At 39.6% G+C, this 21,785-nt stretch overlaps 1 protein-coding gene across 3 annotated transcripts in view; it reads left to right on the top strand.

Moving 5' to 3' along the window:
* LRIG2 (leucine rich repeats and immunoglobulin like domains 2) overlaps positions 1-21,785 on the top strand; it is a 63,744-nt gene that overhangs the window by 23,530 nt on the left and 18,429 nt on the right. For all 3 annotated transcript variants that reach the window (XM_066247579.1, XM_066247578.1, XM_066247580.1), the window contains 10 exons: positions 3,015-3,080; positions 4,590-4,664; positions 4,816-4,950; positions 6,561-6,704; positions 6,817-6,960; positions 7,450-7,593; positions 7,791-7,934; positions 10,385-10,465; positions 11,687-11,758; positions 11,897-11,965. In XM_066247579.1, the coding sequence (XP_066103676.1) occupies positions 3,015-3,080; positions 4,590-4,664; positions 4,816-4,950; positions 6,561-6,704; positions 6,817-6,960; positions 7,450-7,593; positions 7,791-7,934; positions 10,385-10,465; positions 11,687-11,758; positions 11,897-11,965 (1,074 nt within the window). The remainder of the gene's footprint in view (positions 1-3,014; positions 3,081-4,589; positions 4,665-4,815; positions 4,951-6,560; positions 6,705-6,816; positions 6,961-7,449; positions 7,594-7,790; positions 7,935-10,384; positions 10,466-11,686; positions 11,759-11,896; positions 11,966-21,785) is intronic.

Raw genomic sequence — 21,785 nt, 5'->3', positions numbered from 1 at the left:
CTGATTTATACTGGTTGCTTTCATGATAGTACTATTTTAAGAGTGTATTCCAGTCCACTGTTAATGTCTTTTAATTTAGTTAATGTGGATTTGTTGCAGAAAGGTCCAGAGAGCCTCATTGTATGGGGTTGGACCTCTGAGGTATATATTCTTAAGACAACATTGCCCCATAGAGAGGCTCCACAGTATTCCAGGTATCATCTGGGTTCCGTTGAAACGCTCTAGAGCAGCGGTTCTCAGGCTGTGGGTCGCGACCCCGGTGGGGGTCGAACGACCAAATACAGGGGTCGCCTAAAGCCATCGGAAATACATATTTATTTTAAAATATGTTTAAAATATCCACAGGTTGCGAACCGCTGCTCTAGAGCATTTTAAAGACACTGAGAAACTTGTTCTTTCCCTCAGTAGAAACACTGGACAGTTTTTACTGATAGTAAATTCAGAGTGTTTTATACCATGTTCAGTTTGCTAAATTTATACCAAGTTGAGTTTAATTTGATTGCTGTCTGTTTCTGTAATAAGTATTTTCTTTAAAGCTGATTATCTGGTCATCATTGACATCCATGAGAGAACTATAGGGGATGAGTATAGTGAAGAGTTATTCTGCCAGGGAGATCTTAGGGTTTAGAAAGGCATTCGAAGCACTGTTATTAAAATGAAAGCTCTTAGCCTGACCTGTGGTGGCGCAGTGGATAAAGCATCGACCTGGAAATGCTGAGGTCGCCGGTTCAAACCCTGGGTTTACCTGGTCAAGGCACATATGGAAGTTGATGCTTCCAGCTCCTCCCCACCTTCTCTCTCTCTGTCTCTCCTCTTTCTCTCTCTCTCTCTCTCTCTCTCCTCTCTCTCTCTCTCTCTCTACCTCTCCTCTCTAAAAATATGAATAAATAAAAAATAAAATGAAAGCTCTTAATCTGTAAAAGAAAAAATGTTTCAGCAAGCATGAGATGTGGAATTAAGTCATAGTATCTAGTCTGCTATACAGATGACATTCCCCATTTGCCAGACCAGCCCTCTTGGAGCAGAATATGGAAAATCTGACTTAAATTGGACAACTATATTTCTCCTGTAGTTGAAGCACTGCACTAAGTAAACATCTTTTCAATTCTGTGAAATTCTGTGTTTGTTTAGTAGCAGATGTGAATTGAATAAAATTTCTTAATGTAAGGTTTTTATGTGGAGCGAATTCATATTTGTTTATCTCTCATAATTTACCAGCACACCTCTCCATTCATCAGTGTTCTTGCGCTGATACCTGTGCCAGATATTTTGGAATGAAGGCATTAAAACTGTTGTGGACAAGTGGTGGTTTGAGCTAGTCTTACTTATATAATGGTTTAAGATAAGCTCTTAAAGTGAATGTTGCTAGGTTTTACAGACATGAATCCAGCTGAGAACAAATTGTTCTGTGATAGGGACATCACTCAGACCTGCATGCATCTGTCAACTGCCTGTGGTGGCACAGCGAGATAAAGTGATCTGTAGTGTGTCTCTATTACGAGCCATATTGTAATGTGTAATACATCTCTTGGGCAGACAGCTTGTGTGGGCTGGATTCCACCTCAGTCTTGTAAAGATGCCCGGAAGCATCAAGGTGATTTTTTTTTTTTTTTTTAAAAACAGAGGGAGATAGGAAGGGAGAGAGATGAGAAGCATTAACTCATAGCGGCAGCACTTTAGTCGTTCATTGATTGCTTCTCATATGTGCCTTGACCAGGGGGCTCAAGCCGAGCCAATGACCCTCTTGCTCAAGCCAGTGACCATGGGATCATGTTGATTATCCCATGCCCAAGCTGGTGACCCTGCGTACAAATTGCTTAGCCTGCACTCAAGCCAGATGAGCCTGCACTCAATCCAGTGATTTCAGGGCTCTGAACCTGGGACTTCAGCGTCCTAGGTCAGAGCTCTATCCACTTCACAACTACCGGTCAGGCAAGGCGAATTTTTTTTTAAGCCTATTTAAATATTTAGACTAATGGGTAATTATAGTGAAATCTGTTAATAAACTCTTTTCTAGAAGTGAGATAGAATTTCAGATGTATGGCTTTTTATTAGCTCTGTGACCTTGGATCAGGAAATTATTAATCTCTGCCCATTTCTATATCAGGAAAGTAGGATTGTAAGAATATTTGCCTCAGCAGGTTGTTGTGTGGATGTAGGCCGGCCATATGTATAAAGTGTATGGAAGAGTGTCTGGCACTTAAATGGTAACTGCCACCATAATCATCAGTGTAATTTGGATTGAGAAGAATTTCCCTTTCCTGAAGCGGGATTGCCATTTTTTTTCTTTTAGAAGACCACATTTCTATCAAGGATCTGGTCAACCCTATTTCTAATATAGGTGCTTACTGTCTTGACTCATGAAATCTACAAGTTTATCTTCAGCTAAAGTGTAATATACTATATTATAATATCTATCATACTGTATATTGTGTAAAAAGTACATATTTATATTGTATATATTTTAAAAGGCATATGTTTAAAAAGTATATAATGTAGTATAATATAATAAAGTATAATATAACTAAAATGGATGAAGAAATTTATAATGCTATGAAATGATTTACAAGTTGTTAAGTGAAAAAGCACGGGCAAAGTACTGTGTAAATTATTCCACCACTCGTAGAAATTTGCTGGTGCGTGCATACTATATCTGACAGGCCACACAAGAGATGGTGTGTTTTCATTTGCTGCTTGCTGTGGGGGATGGAAATCAGACGGCTGGAGACCAGTGGGAGGTGTTTTACTGTGTATCTTTTTATATTTTTTGATTATTGAGTCATGTGGCTGTATTTCCTAGGTAGTTAAGAAAAACCGTGAAAATGAAAAAATAAAATGGCTATTTTGAAATCTAGGTGAACTTTTTATTCATTCTGTATAAACATTCTTTTTGTCTGTTTTACTCAAATTCACATTTGATAGGGCTTTTAGATTCTTTTTTTAGTTAAATAATTTTTTTTCTTTACGTATGTTCTCCAGCACTAAACTAAGAATGGTCTTTTGTCCTCCATCAGGGATTTGAGTCATAATCGGTTGTCTCTCTGGAACATCAGCTTGGAATCTCAGACATTACAAGAAGTGTAAGTTATTTTACTTATTTAAATTATATTAAATTCGAGGTGATTTAATGCATTATGTACTTAAGGATGTTCAATTTAGAAATGCTGTCAAAAATTGAAGAAAAAAACTTTACATTAAAAGACATTGTTTAAAAAACTGCCATCTTTGGCTTTGCTATCCCAGACTCAGAATTGTGCCATTGAGTTGGTGATTTCAGGTTGCAAACTGGAGAAATATTCTTCCTTGGGGCCAAAAGTAAGATTTTTCCCTCTCTTGAAAGTCTTGAAACTTTTTGCCAAAGTTTAAGCCAAAGTTAAGAAACTCTCTGTTGTGTAAACTTTTTATGTCTTGACTCATTGGAAACATATCTAAAGTGGATTTATATGAAATACAGTATTTCGGGGATCATTTGGAATGTGGTAGTTAGTATATTTCATTACTGAAGTTTTTCCTTTAATACTGAGATATGTGTATCATTATGTATTGGAGTAAGTTTTCTTAATAGTACTATTAATATCAGTGATTGCATAGGGATGTTTCCAGAGTCACAACTATTCAGTCTTGTTATGCCTTTACTCTAAACAACCCCAGAAACCTCAGATTCATTTTTCATTTTCATTTCTTGGACAGGATAACTTGTGCATTCATTGTTCCTGTACTCTTTCCTTCCCTGCCCCAGATCGACCGCTTCTACTCTGCTGTGTAGTGAATTGAATACTCAGTCGAGAAGCTTATTAGCTGACAGCATATGCGCTGAGGGAAGATGTGAAAGCACTTCAGCGGGAAGTCCATGAGCTTTTTTTTACATGGACTTTATAACTTTGGGGGTCCTTGTCTTTTACTTTTTTTTCCTGTAAATTGTCGAGGTTGTTCATTGATTGAAAACCAGGTTAATGAAATGGAATTATATTAGTTTTGGTATAGAAACACTTGAGACAATCTCTTTTAAAGAGCTGCTGGGATCAGATGATGATGTCATATCATCTGTAAAATTTAATCATAGTCTCCATTGCTAGGTTGGTAAATTTCATCTGTGCTCTTAAGCAATCCTCCCTCACTTTGAATATCTTTAAAATATATATGTATTTTTCCTTATATGTGTGTGTGTTTCTATTTTAAAATTTATTTGTAATTCCATTATAAATAAAGATATGAGTGTATTATTTTTTCTTTGTTAAGAAGGACTTGAATTAGCTGTTATAAGTATAACATGAAGTGCACACAAAGTGCAGTTTTTGTGAGCAGTATATTCTAAGAACATTAATGGGATTTAAAAATATTTAATGTGCAAAATATTTGATAACCTTTTAAATATTGAGATCAGTCATAGCTCTATATCACGGAAACACATTTCTTATTAAAACCCTTTAATTTCTCAGTATAATACACTTAGTGTAACTCATTCTCAGTCATGGGCTTTTTCATATGTGGCACCCAACTTAAAGAACATGTATTAGCCAGTAAACCAGAGCTCAGGAAGTAACATTTCTCTCACTAAACTCTGAAATCTTTATTTCCTCTGTGTCTAGGAAAATGAATTATAATGAGCTAACAGAAATCCCCTATTTTGGAGAACCAACCTCTAATATTACTCTACTGTCATTGTAAGTAAATAAGATTTCAGACCTCTCACTTAAATTAGGAATAGCACACTGTTTGTTTGTTGTAGGTTCCCTTGTTGATCCCAGTTATTTACACTCCTGCGGCCTGGGGTGCATCACTGGCAATAGCTTCCGTATAATCTCTGTTTTGTAGAGTCCATAATACAGTCACAGAAATAAATGCAGAGGCGTTCCGGGTTTACCCTGCTCTCGAGAGTTTAGATCTCAGCTCAAACATGATAACGGAAATCAAGACTGCTTCATTTCCTCGAATGCAGCTTAAATACCTGTAAGTTAATAGAGTTTAAACTAGATTTACTTTACAGTGCATGTTTATTATTTGTTGATACTTCCCAGAAATATCTGTTGTTGTGATTCTCATATACTTATGTGAAACAAACCTACAATCAGTTTTTTTGAGTTTTATTCTTTTTTTTTTTACAGAGACAGAGAGTCAGAGAGAGGGATAGATAGGGACAGACAGGAACAGAGAGATGAGAAGCATCAATCATTAGTTTTTCGTTGCGACACCTTAGTTGTTCATTGATTGCTTTCTCATATGTGCCTTGACCATGGGCCTTCAGCAGACCGAGTAACCCCTTGCTTGAGCCAGCGACCTTGGGTTCAAGCTGGTGAGCTTTTGCTTAAGCCAGATGAGCCTGTGCTCAAACTGGCGACCTCGGGGTCTCGAACCTGAGTCCTCTGCATCCCAGTCCGACGCTCTATCCACTGTGCCACCGCCTGGTCAGGCCAGCTCAATTTTTTTTTTTTTTTTTTTCTGAAGCTGGAAACGGGGAGAGACAGTCAGACAGACTTCCGCATGCGCCTGACCAGGATCCACCCGGCATGCCCACCAGGGGCGACGCTCTGCCCACCAGGGTGCGATGCTCTGCCCCTCTGGGGCGTCGCTCTGCTGCGACCAGAGCCACTCTAGCGCCTGGGGCAGAGGCCAAGGAGCCAACCCCAGCGCCCGGGCCATCTTTGCTCCAGTGGAGCCTTGGCTGCGGGAGGGGAAGAGAGAGACAGAGAGGAAGGAGGGGGGGGTGGAGAAACAAATGGGCGCTTCTCCTATGTGCCCTGGCCGGGAATCGAACCCGGGTCCCCCGCACGCCAGGCCGACGCTCTACCGCTGAGCCAACCGGCCAGGGCCCAGCTCAATTCTTTTAAAAAAATTTTTTCCCTATTGATTTGAGAGAGAGGGAGGAAGGGTGGAAGAGGGAGAGAGGAGAAGAGGGGGAGAGAGAGAGAGAGAGAGAAGCATTAACTTGTTGTTCCACTTAGTTCCATTTAGTTGTGCACTCATTGGTGTTTTTTGTATGTGCCCTGACCAGGTTGAACCCATAACCTTAGTGCACCATCATGACACTCTCTGAGCCACACAGCCAGGGCCTGTTGTTTTCTTTTTATATCGAATTTATTGGGGTGACATCGGTTAACAAAATTATATAGGTTTCAGAGGTATAATTCTATTATACATCATTTCTTTATTGTGAGGCGAACGTGATAACCACTACACTACGGAAACATCATTTCTTTATTGTATGTTTCACCCCCAAGTCAAGTCTCTTTCCATCACCATTTACCCCCCTGCACTGCTAACAGTTTTATAGAAGGTAGATAGGTGTGGTTTGTTAAACAGCAGCTTACCCTGTATAATGCTGATGAGAATTAGCACATGCCAGTGTTTTACATTTTACAAGCATGTTAACACATGCTGTTTCAACCCAAATGAAGTACGTTGTACAACCCTTATTTTGTAGTTGAAGAAACAAAGTAGTGGGATGATTTGTAAAGTTGTGCACAGTTGCTAATGGTAGAGCTGCGGCTCATAGACTCGGCTGCTTTCCTGTGGTAGAATTTTTGTTCGCTAATTTTTTGTTGTTATCTTGTTCACTTTAGGAATTTGAGTAATAATAGGATAACCATCCTGGAGGCTGGTTGCTTTGATAATTTATCGAGTTCCTTATTAGTGGTCAAATTAAACCGTAACAGAATCAGCATGATTCCACCCAAGATCTTCAAGCTCCCTCACCTCCAATTCTTGTGAGTAACTAAATAGATGATCTCTTTTTTCTTACAGTGGCTTTTCTTTTTTAATTATTATTAGAGCAGATCAGCAAACCATTTCCTGACTATAAAACTATCTTTGTTAAAGGGAACTTAAAAGAAACAGGATTAAAGTTGTAGAAGGACTAACATTCCAAGGGCTGGACTCCTTGAAGTCTTTGAAGATGCAGCGGAATGGAATCACCAAACTTAAGGATGGAGCTTTTTTTGGCTTGGATAACATGGAAGAATTGTAAGTACTGTGAACCAGCACAGGCGATTGTTAGGAAGGGGTTTGACTGGGGTTTGTGGTGTTAGCTAGGACAGTTGTTACAGTTACACCAAGGCACGTAATTTCTTTTTTCCTTCTCTGCTGTGAAATAAGTGTACACAAAGCTCATTAAGTTATCTACTTGGCATTTGTGTCATCATTTTGCTAACATTTCGTCTAAATAGTTTAGGTTCCCTTAGTGTTTTGGTTGATGAAAATTATCAGAATTTATCCAGAACGGGTATACTATACCTCTTGGTGTCTTGATTTTATAGGTTTGATATTTTTGACAGTCTTACTACCTTCTAGCACTGAATCTTAAGTAAGATAAATATTTATTGAATAGAACTTGTTGGTTAGTTTGGGTTGAACAAAGGAATATGTTACTCTGAGTAAGACTTAATGAGGGTTTTTGGAATCTTCTCATTGCACTGTTTGTTATGAAACATGTTTTCTTCTCTAATTCTGCAGAGAACTGGAGCATAATAACCTTACAGAAGTGAACAAGGGCTGGCTGTATGGCTTGCGAATGTTACAGCAGCTCTCTGTGAGCCAGAATGCTGTTGAAAGGATCAGCCCTGATGCATGGGAGTTCTGCCAAAGACTGTCTGAGCTGTGAGTGTTGGATGGCATTTCAGTGGAGGCTCTGAGCTAGAGCAGGTTGGAGTAAATCATTCCCCTGGCCAGTAATAAAATCTAACATCCCTCTATTAGAAACTTGTTGAAAGCTCTAAATTTATCATGTAAATAGAATAAGAATCTGAAAGTTGAACTAAAATACAGTGACTGCCTTTCCTGTTGCCTGTTTTCAGTGATTTGTCCTGTAACCAGTTGGCCCGCCTGGATGAGTCAGCCTTCGTGGGTCTGAGCTTACTGGAGAGGTTGAATTTAGGGGACAACAGAGTCACTCACATCGCTGATGGGGTGTTCAGGTTTCTTCCCAGTCTTCAGACACTGTAAGTACATCTGACCTCTTTTTTTTTCCTTCTAATTTTTTTTTAAAGCAGTAAAGCAAATAAAACAATTGGTCAGTCTGCAAATTCATGCATGTTAATTCATTTGTGGTTCTTTTGTCCTGTGCCTTGGGGCAAGACAATCCTGTCTCTGTCCTGTACCTTAATCTTATTTATCTCTGGCCAGTTCTGCTTGTATTTTAATTTTGAATTAATCAACTAAATAACAAAGCATCTCTTGTGCCAGTTCCTGTGGAATGCAACCCAGTTGCTAGTGCCAAGAATACACATGTTCTTGTTCCTCGGGCCTCGAGCCACCACTAGTGCCCAGAACCACCACGTCTCATTCATAGGGTGCAGGATGTGTCTGTCAGGGATCCATTCACAGTTACTAATTTCCTGAATGACTTTGGACAGAAAAACTAATATTTATCTATGATCTGGGATGTATCAGGTGCTTTCAGAACACTAGGATCTTACTGCTTTTTTCCATATTGGAGGCTGAGGCTCAGAGACATTAAAGCAATTTGTTTAAAGTCACATAGTTTATGAAGGTTTGAGCTTGGATTAGAACCCAGGTCTCTGCTATTAAAGCTCATCTGCTTTTACCATACTGCCAGATGAACAAAGTCTCCTAACCTTTCCTGGGTATTATTTTCTTTGTTTCTTTATCCAAAGAAGATTGACACAGGATTAAGTGGTTGCTAAGGCAATTTCAACTCTAAAATTCTGTAGTTGTGTAAGTTGAATGTTACCATGATTATGGTATATAATTGAATGTGAAGAGATATTTTTAAAAAATACAGTAATCTCAGACACAGAAGAATAAGAGAAAGAATGTGTAGTCTTAAGGTTCCTTAGTGGGGACTTCTTGCCCACCGGGTTCCGAATTGATGAATGGTCTCAGGAGAGAGGCAGGCGTCCAGCTCTGGGGCCCAGCCATCAAGGAGAAAGCAAGCATGCTCGGTTTCTGGAAGTGGTGTGTCTGTATGCATGAGTGTGTGTTTGGTTTTTTCTTTTTTAACTTAGTAAGGTGGTCTTCCTTCAGATTTGGTCTTGAAATTAGAAATGACCCCCCGCCCTACCTCTTCACTCCATCATCAGAGGTGGAACTGGACCCGCCACCGTGGGCAGGTCCCTTCAGTGTTACTGCTACACAGGTTGTTTGTCGTATTAACCTGTGAGTAGTGAGTTGTTTTCATGCTCGCTGACCTCGGGGAGTGAGCTTTCTTTGCAATGAACGTTTGTACTACTCAAAGGGTTAGTGTAGTAAACTGCAGAAATACATGATTGTCTGATGCCACAGAGATAGTTAAGGCAAAACAAAGATCAGCTCTGAGAAATTTTGACTTGAGCCCAGTGCTCTTGCCGGAGTAGCTACCCTTCTTACCATTTGGTGAGTGAGCGTTTATTTCTGCAGTGCTGTGGAGGAGGGGCAGGCCCTGAAGAGGGAGCCTCGTGGTTCCTTAGTGAAATAACACAAGCTCTGTTAGCTTTCACCGCAAGTGAAGATACAACTAAATGCGGAGAGTGTTGGCCTGCCTCCTCAGTGTTAGTCACACAACACTTCACCTGTGTTTTATAAAGCTGAAGGCTTTGTGCTTTATCATGAGGCGACTTAAGGGAGTGAAAGCGATCATCTTTAACTGGTATTTCTTCTATCAGGACATGATGTGGTGCAATTGCATTTCCTTTGAGAATTGAGCAGTGCATTTCAGAAGCTCCATACTTTTCCTTTTAAAGAAAACTGGGTTCCCTCTAGCACTGGATGTACTGTATCATCCTCACTCCCCAGGGGGCGTGTTTAATTGCTGTGGAGCTGTGAGACTATATTGCTCTCTGTCAGCCATTTCAGGTTAAGGGCCCAGGGGAAGGCTTGCATAGCCCAGAAATCCCATTAGTCTAAATCAGATTTGTAAGCCGGATCTCCTGCATCTTGAAATCCTACATTTTGCAGGATCCTACACATAACTTTTAATATGCTAACACATTTAGAGGCTATTAGCTAGGCCAATTGATACCCTTAGCAGGTTGCTTAATTTATTTATTAGGGCCAGCTTGATTCTTAGCTTGTGAGAATCAGTTTTTATATGTTTATTGCAGTATTTAAAAAAAAGTCGCCTTCGCCTGACCTGTGGTGGTGCAGTGGATAAAGCGTCGACCTGGAAATGCTGAGGTCGCCAGATCGAAACCCTGGGCTTGCCTGGTCAAGGCACATATGGGAGTTGATGCTTCCTGCTCCTACCCCCTTCTCTCTCTCTCTCTCTCCTTTCTAAAATGAATAAAAAAAAAAAATTAAAAAAAAAAAAAAAAAAAAAAAAAAAAAAGTCGCCTTCATCCTAACTTCGCTGAAAAAATTAGGATCAAAATTAGCATTGCCATGCCAGAATGGTGCTCAGTGGTTTAATGGTCACATTGACTAGCATAAACTGTCTTTTCTGATATTTCTGTAGAAATTTAAGAAACAATGAAATTTCATGGGCCATAGAAGATGCTAGTGAAGCCTTTGCTGGACTCACGCGTCTCACTAAATTGTATGTATTTAAAATATGTATGTATAGATATCTATAAAGGTGTGTTTTTAAGAACCAATGTGCTAGGATTATGGTTGTTTGCTGGGATTGTAAAGTCTGAGCCTTTTGCCTCATTCAGTAAGGAAGAAGCTTTGTTGATTATTAAGTTGTGGGTTTTTTCTTTTTCAATTTTGTTTCTGTAGAGGTGCACTTTTTTTTTTTTAAGGTGGGAGTGAGAGTGATGAGAGAAAATCACCATCTCGTTGCTCCACTTAGTTGTGTGCTCATTGATTGCTTCTCCTGTGTGTCTGGGACTCGAGCTGGTGACCCTGGAGTTCCAGGATGACGCCACTGCATGTGGTGCCATACTTTTCTATTGAAAGAACCTTGGCTGGTTGGCTCAGTGGTTGAGCATCGGCCCAACATATGGATGGTCCTGGGTTTGATTCCCAGCCAGGGCACTCAGGAGAAGCGCCCATCTGCTTCTGCATTCCTCCCCCTCTCACTTCTCTCTCTCTGTCTCTATCCCTCCCTCTCCCTCCTGCTTCTTCCTTCTCCCTCCCTCTCTCCAGCCATGGCTCAATTGGAGCGTGTTGGCCCCAGGCACTGAGGATGGCTCCATGGCCTCTGCCTCAGCCACTAAGAAGAGCTGGGTTGCTGAGCAACAGAGTGATGCACCAGATAGGCAGAGAATCGTCCCCTAGTGGCTTCCCAGTGGATCCTGGTTGGGGCACATGTGGGAGTCTCTGCCTTCTCTCCACTCACTGAATTAGAAAAAGAGAGAGAAATTGTTAATGGAACTAGATTTTCTATTTGTACTGAGAAACCAGAATCAAACCAGTAACCTGTTCAATCACGTGAGATTTATGAGTGTTTAACAAGAGAGGATTCTCTCAAGTAAGGTTTTAATCTTATCCCACCAGAATTTCTGCAAGGCTTTAACTTTGTGTGAATTTCTTTGACCTGATGACATTTTGCTAGGAAGGGAGAAACTGGGCATGCCACCCAGTTGCTTATATGAAAACTGCCAGTGTACCAGGCCGGTTCACGGGCACCTCACTGAACTCGGACATCTTAATGGAAGCCTTCACTCTGAGCTTTGCATGGTTTATTGTAAATGCTTGCGGCTTTCCTAAAAATGCATGTTGAGCTTATTTTCACCTTTCATAGGTAAATGTTTGAGTTAATGAATTTAACTTTGTTTAATGGAGAGCTTTATAAGTAGGTCTGTTTGTATTTCAGAATCTTACAAGGAAATCAGATTAAGTCGATTACAAAGAGAGCCTTCACTGGTCTTGAATCCCTTGAGCATCTGTAAGTATTTTGCATATATCTTTCTCAGTATATAAATAATCTCTTCTATTAGCAGAAATTTTCTTGGCTATTTAAAGTGTTTATAGAACTTAATTGTAGGAGTGGTAACTGGTAATGTTTCCTTTCTCTTTATTTCAGAGATTTGAACAACAATGCTATAATGTCTATCCAAGAAAATGCTTTTTCTCAGACTCGCTTGAAAGAACTGTACGTAATTTAATTATTTTTTGTCACCAATTAGATCATTATCCATGCTTATGCTTAAAGTGTGATGAATGTGACCCAGATGTTTTTAAAAGCACACGATTCAGGCAGGAAAAAAGTGTTACTATGCAGTTACTTTAGTGGCTGGACAGAATTTAAAAAGAAGCCAACGTTGAAAAGTGTGGTGAGGCACCACGCCTTCTGTTTGCCTGTGCTTCGAGTCAGCACTGTTCCTGTGCTCTCGGTACACCTGACTGTTGGTACACCCCCCCTCCCCCCCGTCTGTCTGTACTGTCTGTACACTCCCTCAACCCCCGTCTCTTTCTGGACTGTTGGAACTGTGTTTCCAGCCCTTACACTTGGGGGTGGGTTACAGTGAGGTGTTACAGAATCTTTTGGAGATGATCTAGCACTTTCAGTATGATGCTTGGGATGTTTCTGATCTGCTCAAGCTAATGAAATGTTCAAAAACTGCATATAGTTGTAACAGAAAAATACATCTAATATGCTTTGTTTTCATTCATGATTTTTTTAAAAATTTCACTTAATGGTTTAGAGGTGTCACGGGGGTGGGTAGGGATGGGTAGGGATGGGTGGCTAGTTTGAATATTCAGCCAGTGGTTAGAACCCAGGGACAGTAACAATTTATCTTGCCTTACCTAAAAGCTGCTTAAAGGAAAGTCTGTGGAGAACTGGTTCATGAGGAGATAAGCATAGAAATTCAGAGTAAGTGTTTTGAAACTTTTAGAACAGTTTGACATTACTGTGATACTTCTGTTGAATTGAAACGTATTGATCTCCAAGAGGTGGGAAATTCCGGTTCTTCACCAGGTAGTTTGAGAAGCACTGGATGGAAGTGTGTGCGTTCAGACTGCCTGCCGGGGTTTGAATTCTTGCTCCTGTGGCATTGGGCAGATTGATTAGCCTAAGACTGTTTCCCTGCTGAAAATGATAATAGCTAGTGAGGATATACTGAGATTGATTTGTTTATTCAACAGATTTATTGTCATCTTCTGGAAAGGTATTGTTCATAGCAACGAACAGGACAAAAGTCTCTTTCTCATAGTATAATACAATAAATTCTAATAAGAAAGACAAGTAATGAACCAGTAGATATATTTTATCAAGTAATGAATATTTTGATGAAATACGAAGCTGGGTCAAAGGTAAGGGGAGTGACAGGGATTGCTGTTTTAGATGAAGCAGTGAGGAAAGGTTTTCTGAAGGTAACAGCATTTGAGCCAGGACCTTAATGAATGACATGGTAAACCATTAAATACTGGCTGAAGAGTGTTCTGGGCCCAGGCAAGGGCAGGTGAAAAGGCCTGAAGGTGGGGGCTTGCTTCTTGTGCTTGACACTAGTGTGGCTGGAAGACGAGGGGATGGGGAGTGGGAGGAGATGAGGTCAGGGAGTCCCGTGGGAGCCAGCTCATTAGGGCCTTATAGGTCATGAGGAGTTAGGGCCCCCACTTGGGAGAGTTTTGAGAAGCTTATCAGCACAGAGCCTGTTACATAGCAGAAGTTGAATAAATAGTAATAAAATGTTACGGTAATTATCATTAGTTATTTTTTTTTTTTTTTTTTTTTTTTTACAGAGGCAGAGATAGACAGGGACAGACAGACAGGAACGGAGAGAGATGAGAAGCATCAATCATCAGTTTCTCGTTGTGCACGTTGCGACTTCTTAGTTGTTCATTGATTGCTTTCTCACATGTGCCTTGACCGTGGGCCTTCAGCAGACCGAGTAACCCCCTGCTGGAGCCAGCGACCCTGGGTCCAAGCTGGTGAGCTCTTTGCTCAAGCCAGATGAGCCCGCGCTCAAGCTGGCGACCTCGGGGTCTCGAACCTGGGTCCTTCCGCATCCCAGTCCGACGCTCTATCCACTGCACCACCACCTGGTCAGGCTATCATTAGTTATTTTCTGCCAGGTTTTTTAAGTGGCTTGCTTTTTTGTTGAAGATATTTTGAATTATTTCTCCTAGGCTTAGGCCAACTTGTAAGGGCCCACCTTATTGCATATCACCTTTCTTTGCTTGTGATAATGTGAAGGCCGGCAAGAAATTTTAGCATTGTTATGAGGTTAGTTCAAAAATGTAATTTAGGTAATAGATGAAAGCACATATTATAGTTTTATTCAGAGAGTCATTTAGTAACTGGGGAGTTGGTTTGAACAAACTGCTAATGCGGGAACTCTAATGCAGCTTTTTGACTGAGAAGATGTGGTTGCATACTTTTTGTATCAACACTTACTAAATCTGTATACCTTTTGGTATTGATCACAGTGCTTTGCATAAATATTGGGGGGAGGTGGGAGAGTTGCATATAAATTAAAATTTATTTTGCATTAAAATTATATAATTATGGTAGAAAAATTATAAAGTGCTGTTAAACCAAGAGGGAAGAAAGATCCCAAGTTCCTCCTTCTCAATGACGACGGCCATAAGCACTTTGCTATCTCCCATGTACTTGAGCAAGCGCAGGGCACTCCCCTGGGCTCTCGTGGGCAGGCCGGTCAGCATGTGAAGGGGAGAGGACGCAGAGAATAGAACTGAAGGGAACTAATGTGGATTCAGTGGTATCTGTGGCCAGGCACTGTGCTAAATACTTTTTTTTTTAAATTTATTTTAGATTTTATTTATTTACTTTTAGAGATGGGGGGGGGAGAAGTGGGGAGGAGCAGGAAGCATCAACTCCCATATATGTGCCTTGACCAGGCAAGTCCAGGGTTTTGAACCAGTGACCTCAGCATTCCAGGTCGATGGCTTTATCTACTTCGCCACCAAGGTCAGGCTTAAATTCCTTTTTGAGGTAGTCATTTTCAGTTCCATTTTCCAGAAATAGAAACAGATTTTGGAGAATTCAGTATCTTGCCTAAGGTGAGTTGTGGAATTATGATATGAGTCTAGGTCTCATGAGGTCAGCTTATACCTAAGAAACTAGGGTCAGACATCAGTCCTCTGTTCTTAACTGTCAGTGGCTTCCTGATACTAATAAGGAAAAAGCCTCGAGTTCTTAGTTTCTTTCTTTCTTTTTTTTTTTTATTAATTTTACTAGGTTGACATTCATAAATTAGGGTACATATGTTCAAAGAAAACATGTCTAGGTTATCTTGTCGATCAATTATGTTGCATACCCATCACCCAAAGTCAGATTGTCCTCCATCACCTTCTATCTAGTTTTCTTTGTGCCCCTCCCCCTCCCCCTCCCCCTCCCCCTCCCCCTCCCCCTCCCCTCCCCCTCCCCCTCTCCCTCTCCCTCTCCCCCGCCCCCAACCACCACACTCTTGTCAATGTCTCTTAGTCTCGTTTTTATGTCCCACCTACATATGGAATAATGCAGTTCTTGTTTTTTTCTGATATACTTATTTCACTCCATATAATGTTATCAAGATCCCACCATTTTGTTGTAAATGATCCGATGTCATCATTTCTTATGGCTGAGTAGTATTCCATAGTGTATATGTGCCACATCTTCTTTATCCAGTCTTCTATTGAAGGGCTTTTTGGTTGTTTCCATGTCTTGGCCACTGTGAACAATGCTGCAGTGAACATGGGGCTGCATGTGTCTTTACGTATCAATGTTTCTGAGTTTTTAGGGTATATTCCCAGTAGAGGGGTTGCTGGGTCATAAGGTAGTTCTATTTTCAGTTTTTTGAGGAACCACCATACTTTCTTCCATAATGGTTGTACTACTTTACATTCCCACCAACAGTGAATGAGGGTTCCTTTTTCTCCACAGCCTCTCCAACATTTGCTATCACCTGTCTTGTTGATAATAGCTAATCTAACAGATGTGAGGTGGTATCTCATTGCAGTTTTGATTTGCATTTCTCTAATAACTAATGAAGATGAGCATCTTTTCATATATCTGTTGGCCATTTGTATTTATTCCTGGGAGAAGTGTCTGTTCATGTCCTCTTCCCATGTTTTTATTGGATTGTTTGTTTGTTTGTTGTTGAGGTTTATGAGTTCTTTGTATATTTTGGATATTAGGCCCTTATCTGAGCTGTTGTTTGAAAATATCATTTCCCATTTAGTTGGCTGTTTGTTTATTTTGTTGTCAGTTTCTCTTGCTGAGCAAAAACTTCTTAGTCTGATGTAGTCTCATTCATTTATTTTTGCCCTCACTTCCCTTGCCTTTGGAGTCAAATTCATAAAATGCTCTTTAAAACCAAGGTCCATGAGTTTAGAACCTATGTCTTCTTTATGTACTTTATTGTTTCAGGTCTTATATTTAGGTCTTTGATCCATTTTGAATTAATTTTAGTACAAGGGGACAAACTGTAGTCAAGTTTCATTCTTTTGCATGTAGCTTTTCAGTTTTCCCAGCACCATTTCTTGAAGAGGCTTTCTTTTCTCCATTGTGTGTTGTTGGCCCCTTTATCAAAAATTATTTGACTATATATATGTGGTTTTATTTCTGGACTTTCTATTCTGTTCCATTGGTCTGAGTGTCTATTTTTCTGCCAATACCATGCTGTTTTGATTGTCGTGGCTCTATAATATAATTTGAAGTCAGGTATTGTAATGCCCCCAGCTTCATTCTTTTTCTTTAGGATTGCTTTGGCTATTCGGGGGTTACATATAAATCTGATGATTTTTTGTTCCTTTTCTTTAAAAAATGTAATTGGAATTTTGATGGGAATTGCATTAAATTTGTATATTACTTTGGGTACTCTGGCCATCTTGATTATATTTATTCTTCCTATCCAAGAACAAGGAATATTCTTCCATCTCATTGTATCTTTTTCGATTTCCCTTAACAATGCTTTGTAGTTTTCATTATATATAGGTCCTTTACATTCTTTGTTATGTTTATTCCTATATTCCTAGGTTTTTTTTTTTTGTATTTTTCTGAAGCTGGAAATGGGGAGAGACAGTTAGACAGACTCCCGCATGTGCCCGACTGGGATCTACCCGGCACGCCCACCAGGGGCGACGCTTTGCCCACCAGGGGGCGATGCTCTGCCCCTCCGGGGCATCGCTCTTCCGTGACCACAGCCACTCTAGCGCCTGGGGCAGAGGCCAAGGAGCCATCCCCAGCGCCCGGGCCATCTTTGCTCCAGTGGAGCCTTGGCTGCGGGAGGGGAAGAGAGAGACAGAGAGGAAGGAGGGGGCTGGGGGATGGAGAAGCAAATGGGTGCTTCTCCTATGTGCCCTGGCCGGAAATCGAACCCGGGTCCCCCGCACGCCAGGCCGATGCTCTACCGCTGAGCCAACTGGCCACGGCCTAGGTATTTTTTTTGTTGCAATCATGAAGGGGATTATTTTTTTGAGTTCGTTCTCAAATGTTTCATTGTTGGCATATAGAAAGGCTATGGACTTTTGTATGTTAAGTTTGTATCCTGCGACCTTACTGTATAGGCTTATTGTTTCTAGTAGTCTTTTTGTAGATTCTTTTGGGATCATATCATCTGCAAAAAGTGATACCTTTACTTCTTTTCTGATATGGATGCCTTTTATTTCTTTGTCTTGTCTGATTGCTCTGGCCAGAACTTCTAGCACCACGTTGAATAAGAGTGGAGAGAGTGGACAACCCTGTCTTGTTCCTGATTTAAGGGGGAAAGCCTTCAGTTTTGTGCCATTTAATATGATGTTAGCTGATGGTTTATCATATATGGCCTTTATCATGTTGAAATATTTTCCTTCTATACCCATTTTGTTGAGAGTCTTAAACATAAAATTGTGTTGTATTTTATCGAATGCCTTTTCTGCATCTATTGATAAGATCATGTGGTTTTTGTTCTTTGTTTTGTTGATATGGTGTATTACGTTAACTGTTTTATGTATGTTGAACCATCCTTGAGATTTCTGGGATGAATCCCACTTGATCATGATGTATTATTTTTTTAATATGTTGTTGTATTCGATTTGCTAGTATTTTGTTTAGTATTTTAGCTTCTGTATTCATTAGAGATATTGGTGTGTAGTTTTCTTTTTTTGTGCTGTCCTTGCCCAGTTTCAGTATGAGGGTTATGTTGGCTTCATAAAATGTGTTTGGAAGTATTGCTGCTTCTTCAATTTTTTGGAAGACTTTCAGTAGAATAGGAACCAAGTCTTCTTTGAATGTTTGATAGAATTCACTAGTATAACCGTCTGGGCTTGGACTTTTATTTTTGGGGAGGTTTTTAATAGTTTTTTTCTATTTCTTCCCTACTAATTGGTCTGTTTAGGCTTTCTGCTTCTTCTTGACTTAGTCTATGAAGGTTGTATTGTTCTAGAAATTTATCCATTTCTTCTAGATTGTTGAATTTAGTGGCATAAAGTTTTTCATAGTATTCTACAATAATTCTTTGTATATCTATGATATCCGTGGTGTTTTCTCCTCTTTCATTTTGGATTTTGTTTATATGAGTTCTTTCTCTTTTTTCCTTGGTAAGTCTTGGCAAGAGTTTGTCAATTTTGTTGATCTTTTCAAAGAACCAGCTCCTTGTTCTGTTAATTTTTTCTGTAGTTTTTCTGTTCTCTATTTCATTTATTTCTGCTCTGATTTTTATTATCTCCTTTCTTTGGCTGGTTTTGGGTTGTCTTTGTTCTTCTTTTTCCAGTTCCTTAAGGTGTGAAGTTAAGTGGTTCACTTGGGCTCTCTCTTGTTTGTTCATAAAGCCCTGAAGTGATATGAACTTCCCTCTTATCACTGCTTTTGCTGCATCCCATAGATTCTGATATGTTGTATTGTCATTTTCATTTGTCTGTATATATCTTTTGATCTCTGCGCTTATTTCTTCTTTGACCCATTCATTTTCTAAAAGTATGTTTAGTTTCCACATTTTTGTGGGTTTTTTTTTTCTTTTTTTTTGCAGTTGAATTCTAGTTTCAAGGCTTTATGATCAGAAAATATGCTTGGTACAACTTCGATTTTTCTAAATTTGCTGGTGTTATTTTTGTGGCCCAACATATGGTCAATTCTTGAGAATGATCCATGTACACTGGAGAAAAATATATACTCTGTCACTTTGGGATGAAATGTCCTATATATGTTTATCATATCTAGGTGCTCTAGTGTTTTGTTTAAGGCCAATATATCTTTATTGATTCTCTGTTTGGATGACTGATCTAGAGCCATCAGCGGTGTATTGAGGTCTCCAAGTATGATTCTATTTTTGTCAGTTTTTGTTTTAAGGTCAATAGTAGCTTTGGTGCTCCTTGGTTTGGTGCATATATATTAAGAATTGTTATGTCTTCTTGATTCATCGTCCCCTTAATCATTATGAAATGACCATTTTTGTCTCTGAGTACTTTTGCTGTCTTGTAGTCAGCATTATCAGATATGAGTATTGCTATGCCTGCCTTTTTTTTGGATGTTATTTGCTTGGAGTATTGTTTTCCAGCCCTTCACTTTGAATTTGTTTTTATCCTTGTTGCTTAGATGAGTTTCTTGTAGGCAGCATACAGTTGGATCTTTTTTTTTTTTTTTTTTTTTTACAGAGATAGAGAGTCAGAGAGAGGGATAGACAGGGACAGACAGGAACGGAGAGAGATGAGAAGTATCAATCATTAGTTTTTAGTTGCGCATTGCAACACCTTACTTGTTCATTGATCGCTTTCTCATATGTGCCTTGACCGCAGGCCTTCAGCGGACCGAGTAACCCCCTTGCTTGAGTCAGCAATTTTGGGTTCAAGCTGGTGAGCTTTTGCTTGAACCAGATGAGCCCACACTCAAGCTGGCAACCTTGGGATCTCGAACCTGGGTCCTCGGCATCCCAGTCCGATGCTCTATCCACTGTGCCACCGCCTGGTCAGGCGGATCTTCTTTTTTTAATCCATTCTGCTACTCTGTGCCTTTTTATTGGTGAGTTTAATCCGTTTACATTTAGTGTAATTATTGACACTTGTGGGTTCCCTATTGCCATTTTATACATTGCTTTCTGTCAGTTTTGTGTCTTGTTTGATTCTTCTCTTTTGTTTTTCTATCCTTTGTTTTTGTTTGGTTGTATTCCATACTTCTTTCCTCTGTTTTTATCTTTTTTAAATCATGTGCTTCTGTGGTGGATTTTTCAAGGGTGGTTACCATTAAGTAATGAAAAGTGTTCCTACCCTGTTCATTGTAATGCACTATCTTGTGAGTACTTCTGCACTCCATTGTCCTTTGCTACTGTTAATTTCCGTCCTCTCCCCTTTTTGTTTGTTTGTTTTTGTTGTCACAGTTTAAATTTGGTTTTATTGTTTTCTTGGTGGAGCTTTTACTTGTGGTTTTGTTTTGTTTTGTTCTTTGTATCTGATTGGAAAACCCCCTTTAGTAATTCCTGGGGTGGGGGTTTTCTGATGATAAATTCCCTCATCTTTTCTGTATCTGTGAATGTTTTTATTTCTCCTTCGTATTTGAAGGATAGCTTTGATGGGTATAGTATTCTTGGCTGAAAGTTCCTCTCTTTCAGGACTTTAAATATTGGGGTCCACTCTCTTCTAGCTTGTAGAGTTTCTGTTGAGAAATCCGATGATAATCTAATGGGCCTTCCTTTATATGTTGTATTCTTCTTTTCCCTGGCTGCCTTGAGAATTTTTTCTTTGTCGTTGGTTTGTGCCAATTTCATTATGATGTGCCTTGGAGTAGGTTTGTTGGGGTTAAGAAAACTCGGAGTTATGTTTGCTTCTTGAATTTGAGGCTTTAGTTCTTTCCACAGGCTTGGGAAGTTCTCATCTATTATTTGTTTGAATATGTTCTCTATTCCATTTTCTCTCTCTTCTCCCTCTGATATACCTATTATTCGTATGTTATTCTTAGACAATTCCTGTAGGGCTTTCTTATTTCTTTTAATTTTTGAGTCTCTTTCTTCTTCTCTCTGTTGTGCCTCAAGTTGCTTGTCTTCTATTTCACTAATCCTCTCTTCTATCTGACCTGTTCTATTAGCTAAGCTTGTTACCTCGTTTTTCAGCTTGTGAATTGAGTTTTTCATCTGTTTGATTTGTTTTTATAGTTTCAATTTCCTTGGTAATATATTCTTTGTGTTCGTTGTTTTCTGAGCTCCCTAAATTGCCTTTCTGTGTTTTCTTGTAGATCTCTGATTATTTTTAGGATTTCTATTTTAAATTCTCTGTCATTTAGCTCCAAGGTTTCCAATATATTAAATTTTTTCTCCATAGATTTTTCCTCATCTATCTGTGCTACCTCTCTGTCTTTTGTATCCATGATATTCGATTTCCTTTTCCTTAATGGCATCTGAGGGTGGTTTTGTTGATAGTACTTTGCATTTAGTGTGGAACTGCTGGAGGTTCCAAGGATAGATTTTTCTGTCTCTGGTTGATGATCTTGTTGAGTTTTTGGGAAGATTTATCGGTATCGCTCCTTACGGTGCCATTTTTCTGACATCACTCCCGAGTTCTTAGTTTCTAAAGTGCCTGTGTGGCCTGGTTTGCCTGCTCAGCTCTTTGACCTCATTGCTGTCACTGTCCCTCAGTTTCCCCTGTCTGCGAGGCTCTTAAGAGCAGGTCTTCCTGTGATTTGCTGTCGCTTCTCTCAGGTCTTTGTCCAAATGTCATCCTTCAAAGAATGTTTCCCTGTCCGCTTTTCCTAAACTGCAGGCTCCTATCTCATTGTCATTGCCTAGCTCTGTTTTTCTTGATAGCACTTACTTTTCTGATATTATGCTTGTATTTATTTGTTTATTGCTCGGTTCTAAATACTTAAGCTCCGTGAGGGTTATATCCCCACAGCCTACAACCATGTCTGGCATATAGTAAACTTACATTTCTCTATGGGTGAATGAATGTATGTAAGAATTCTTAAATGCATAAGGTAATGTTTGGCCAGCTTAATTAAAATTACCTTTGATAAATCACGGTTTTTGATATACCCTTATAGACTGAAACATCTTCAGAATCAG

The sequence above is a fragment of the Saccopteryx bilineata genome, chromosome 11 (assembly GCF_036850765.1).
Source record: "Saccopteryx bilineata isolate mSacBil1 chromosome 11, mSacBil1_pri_phased_curated, whole genome shotgun sequence".
Lineage (NCBI taxonomy): Eukaryota > Metazoa > Chordata > Mammalia > Chiroptera > Emballonuridae > Saccopteryx > Saccopteryx bilineata.
This window is presented reverse-complemented; position numbering and strand designations above follow the sequence as displayed.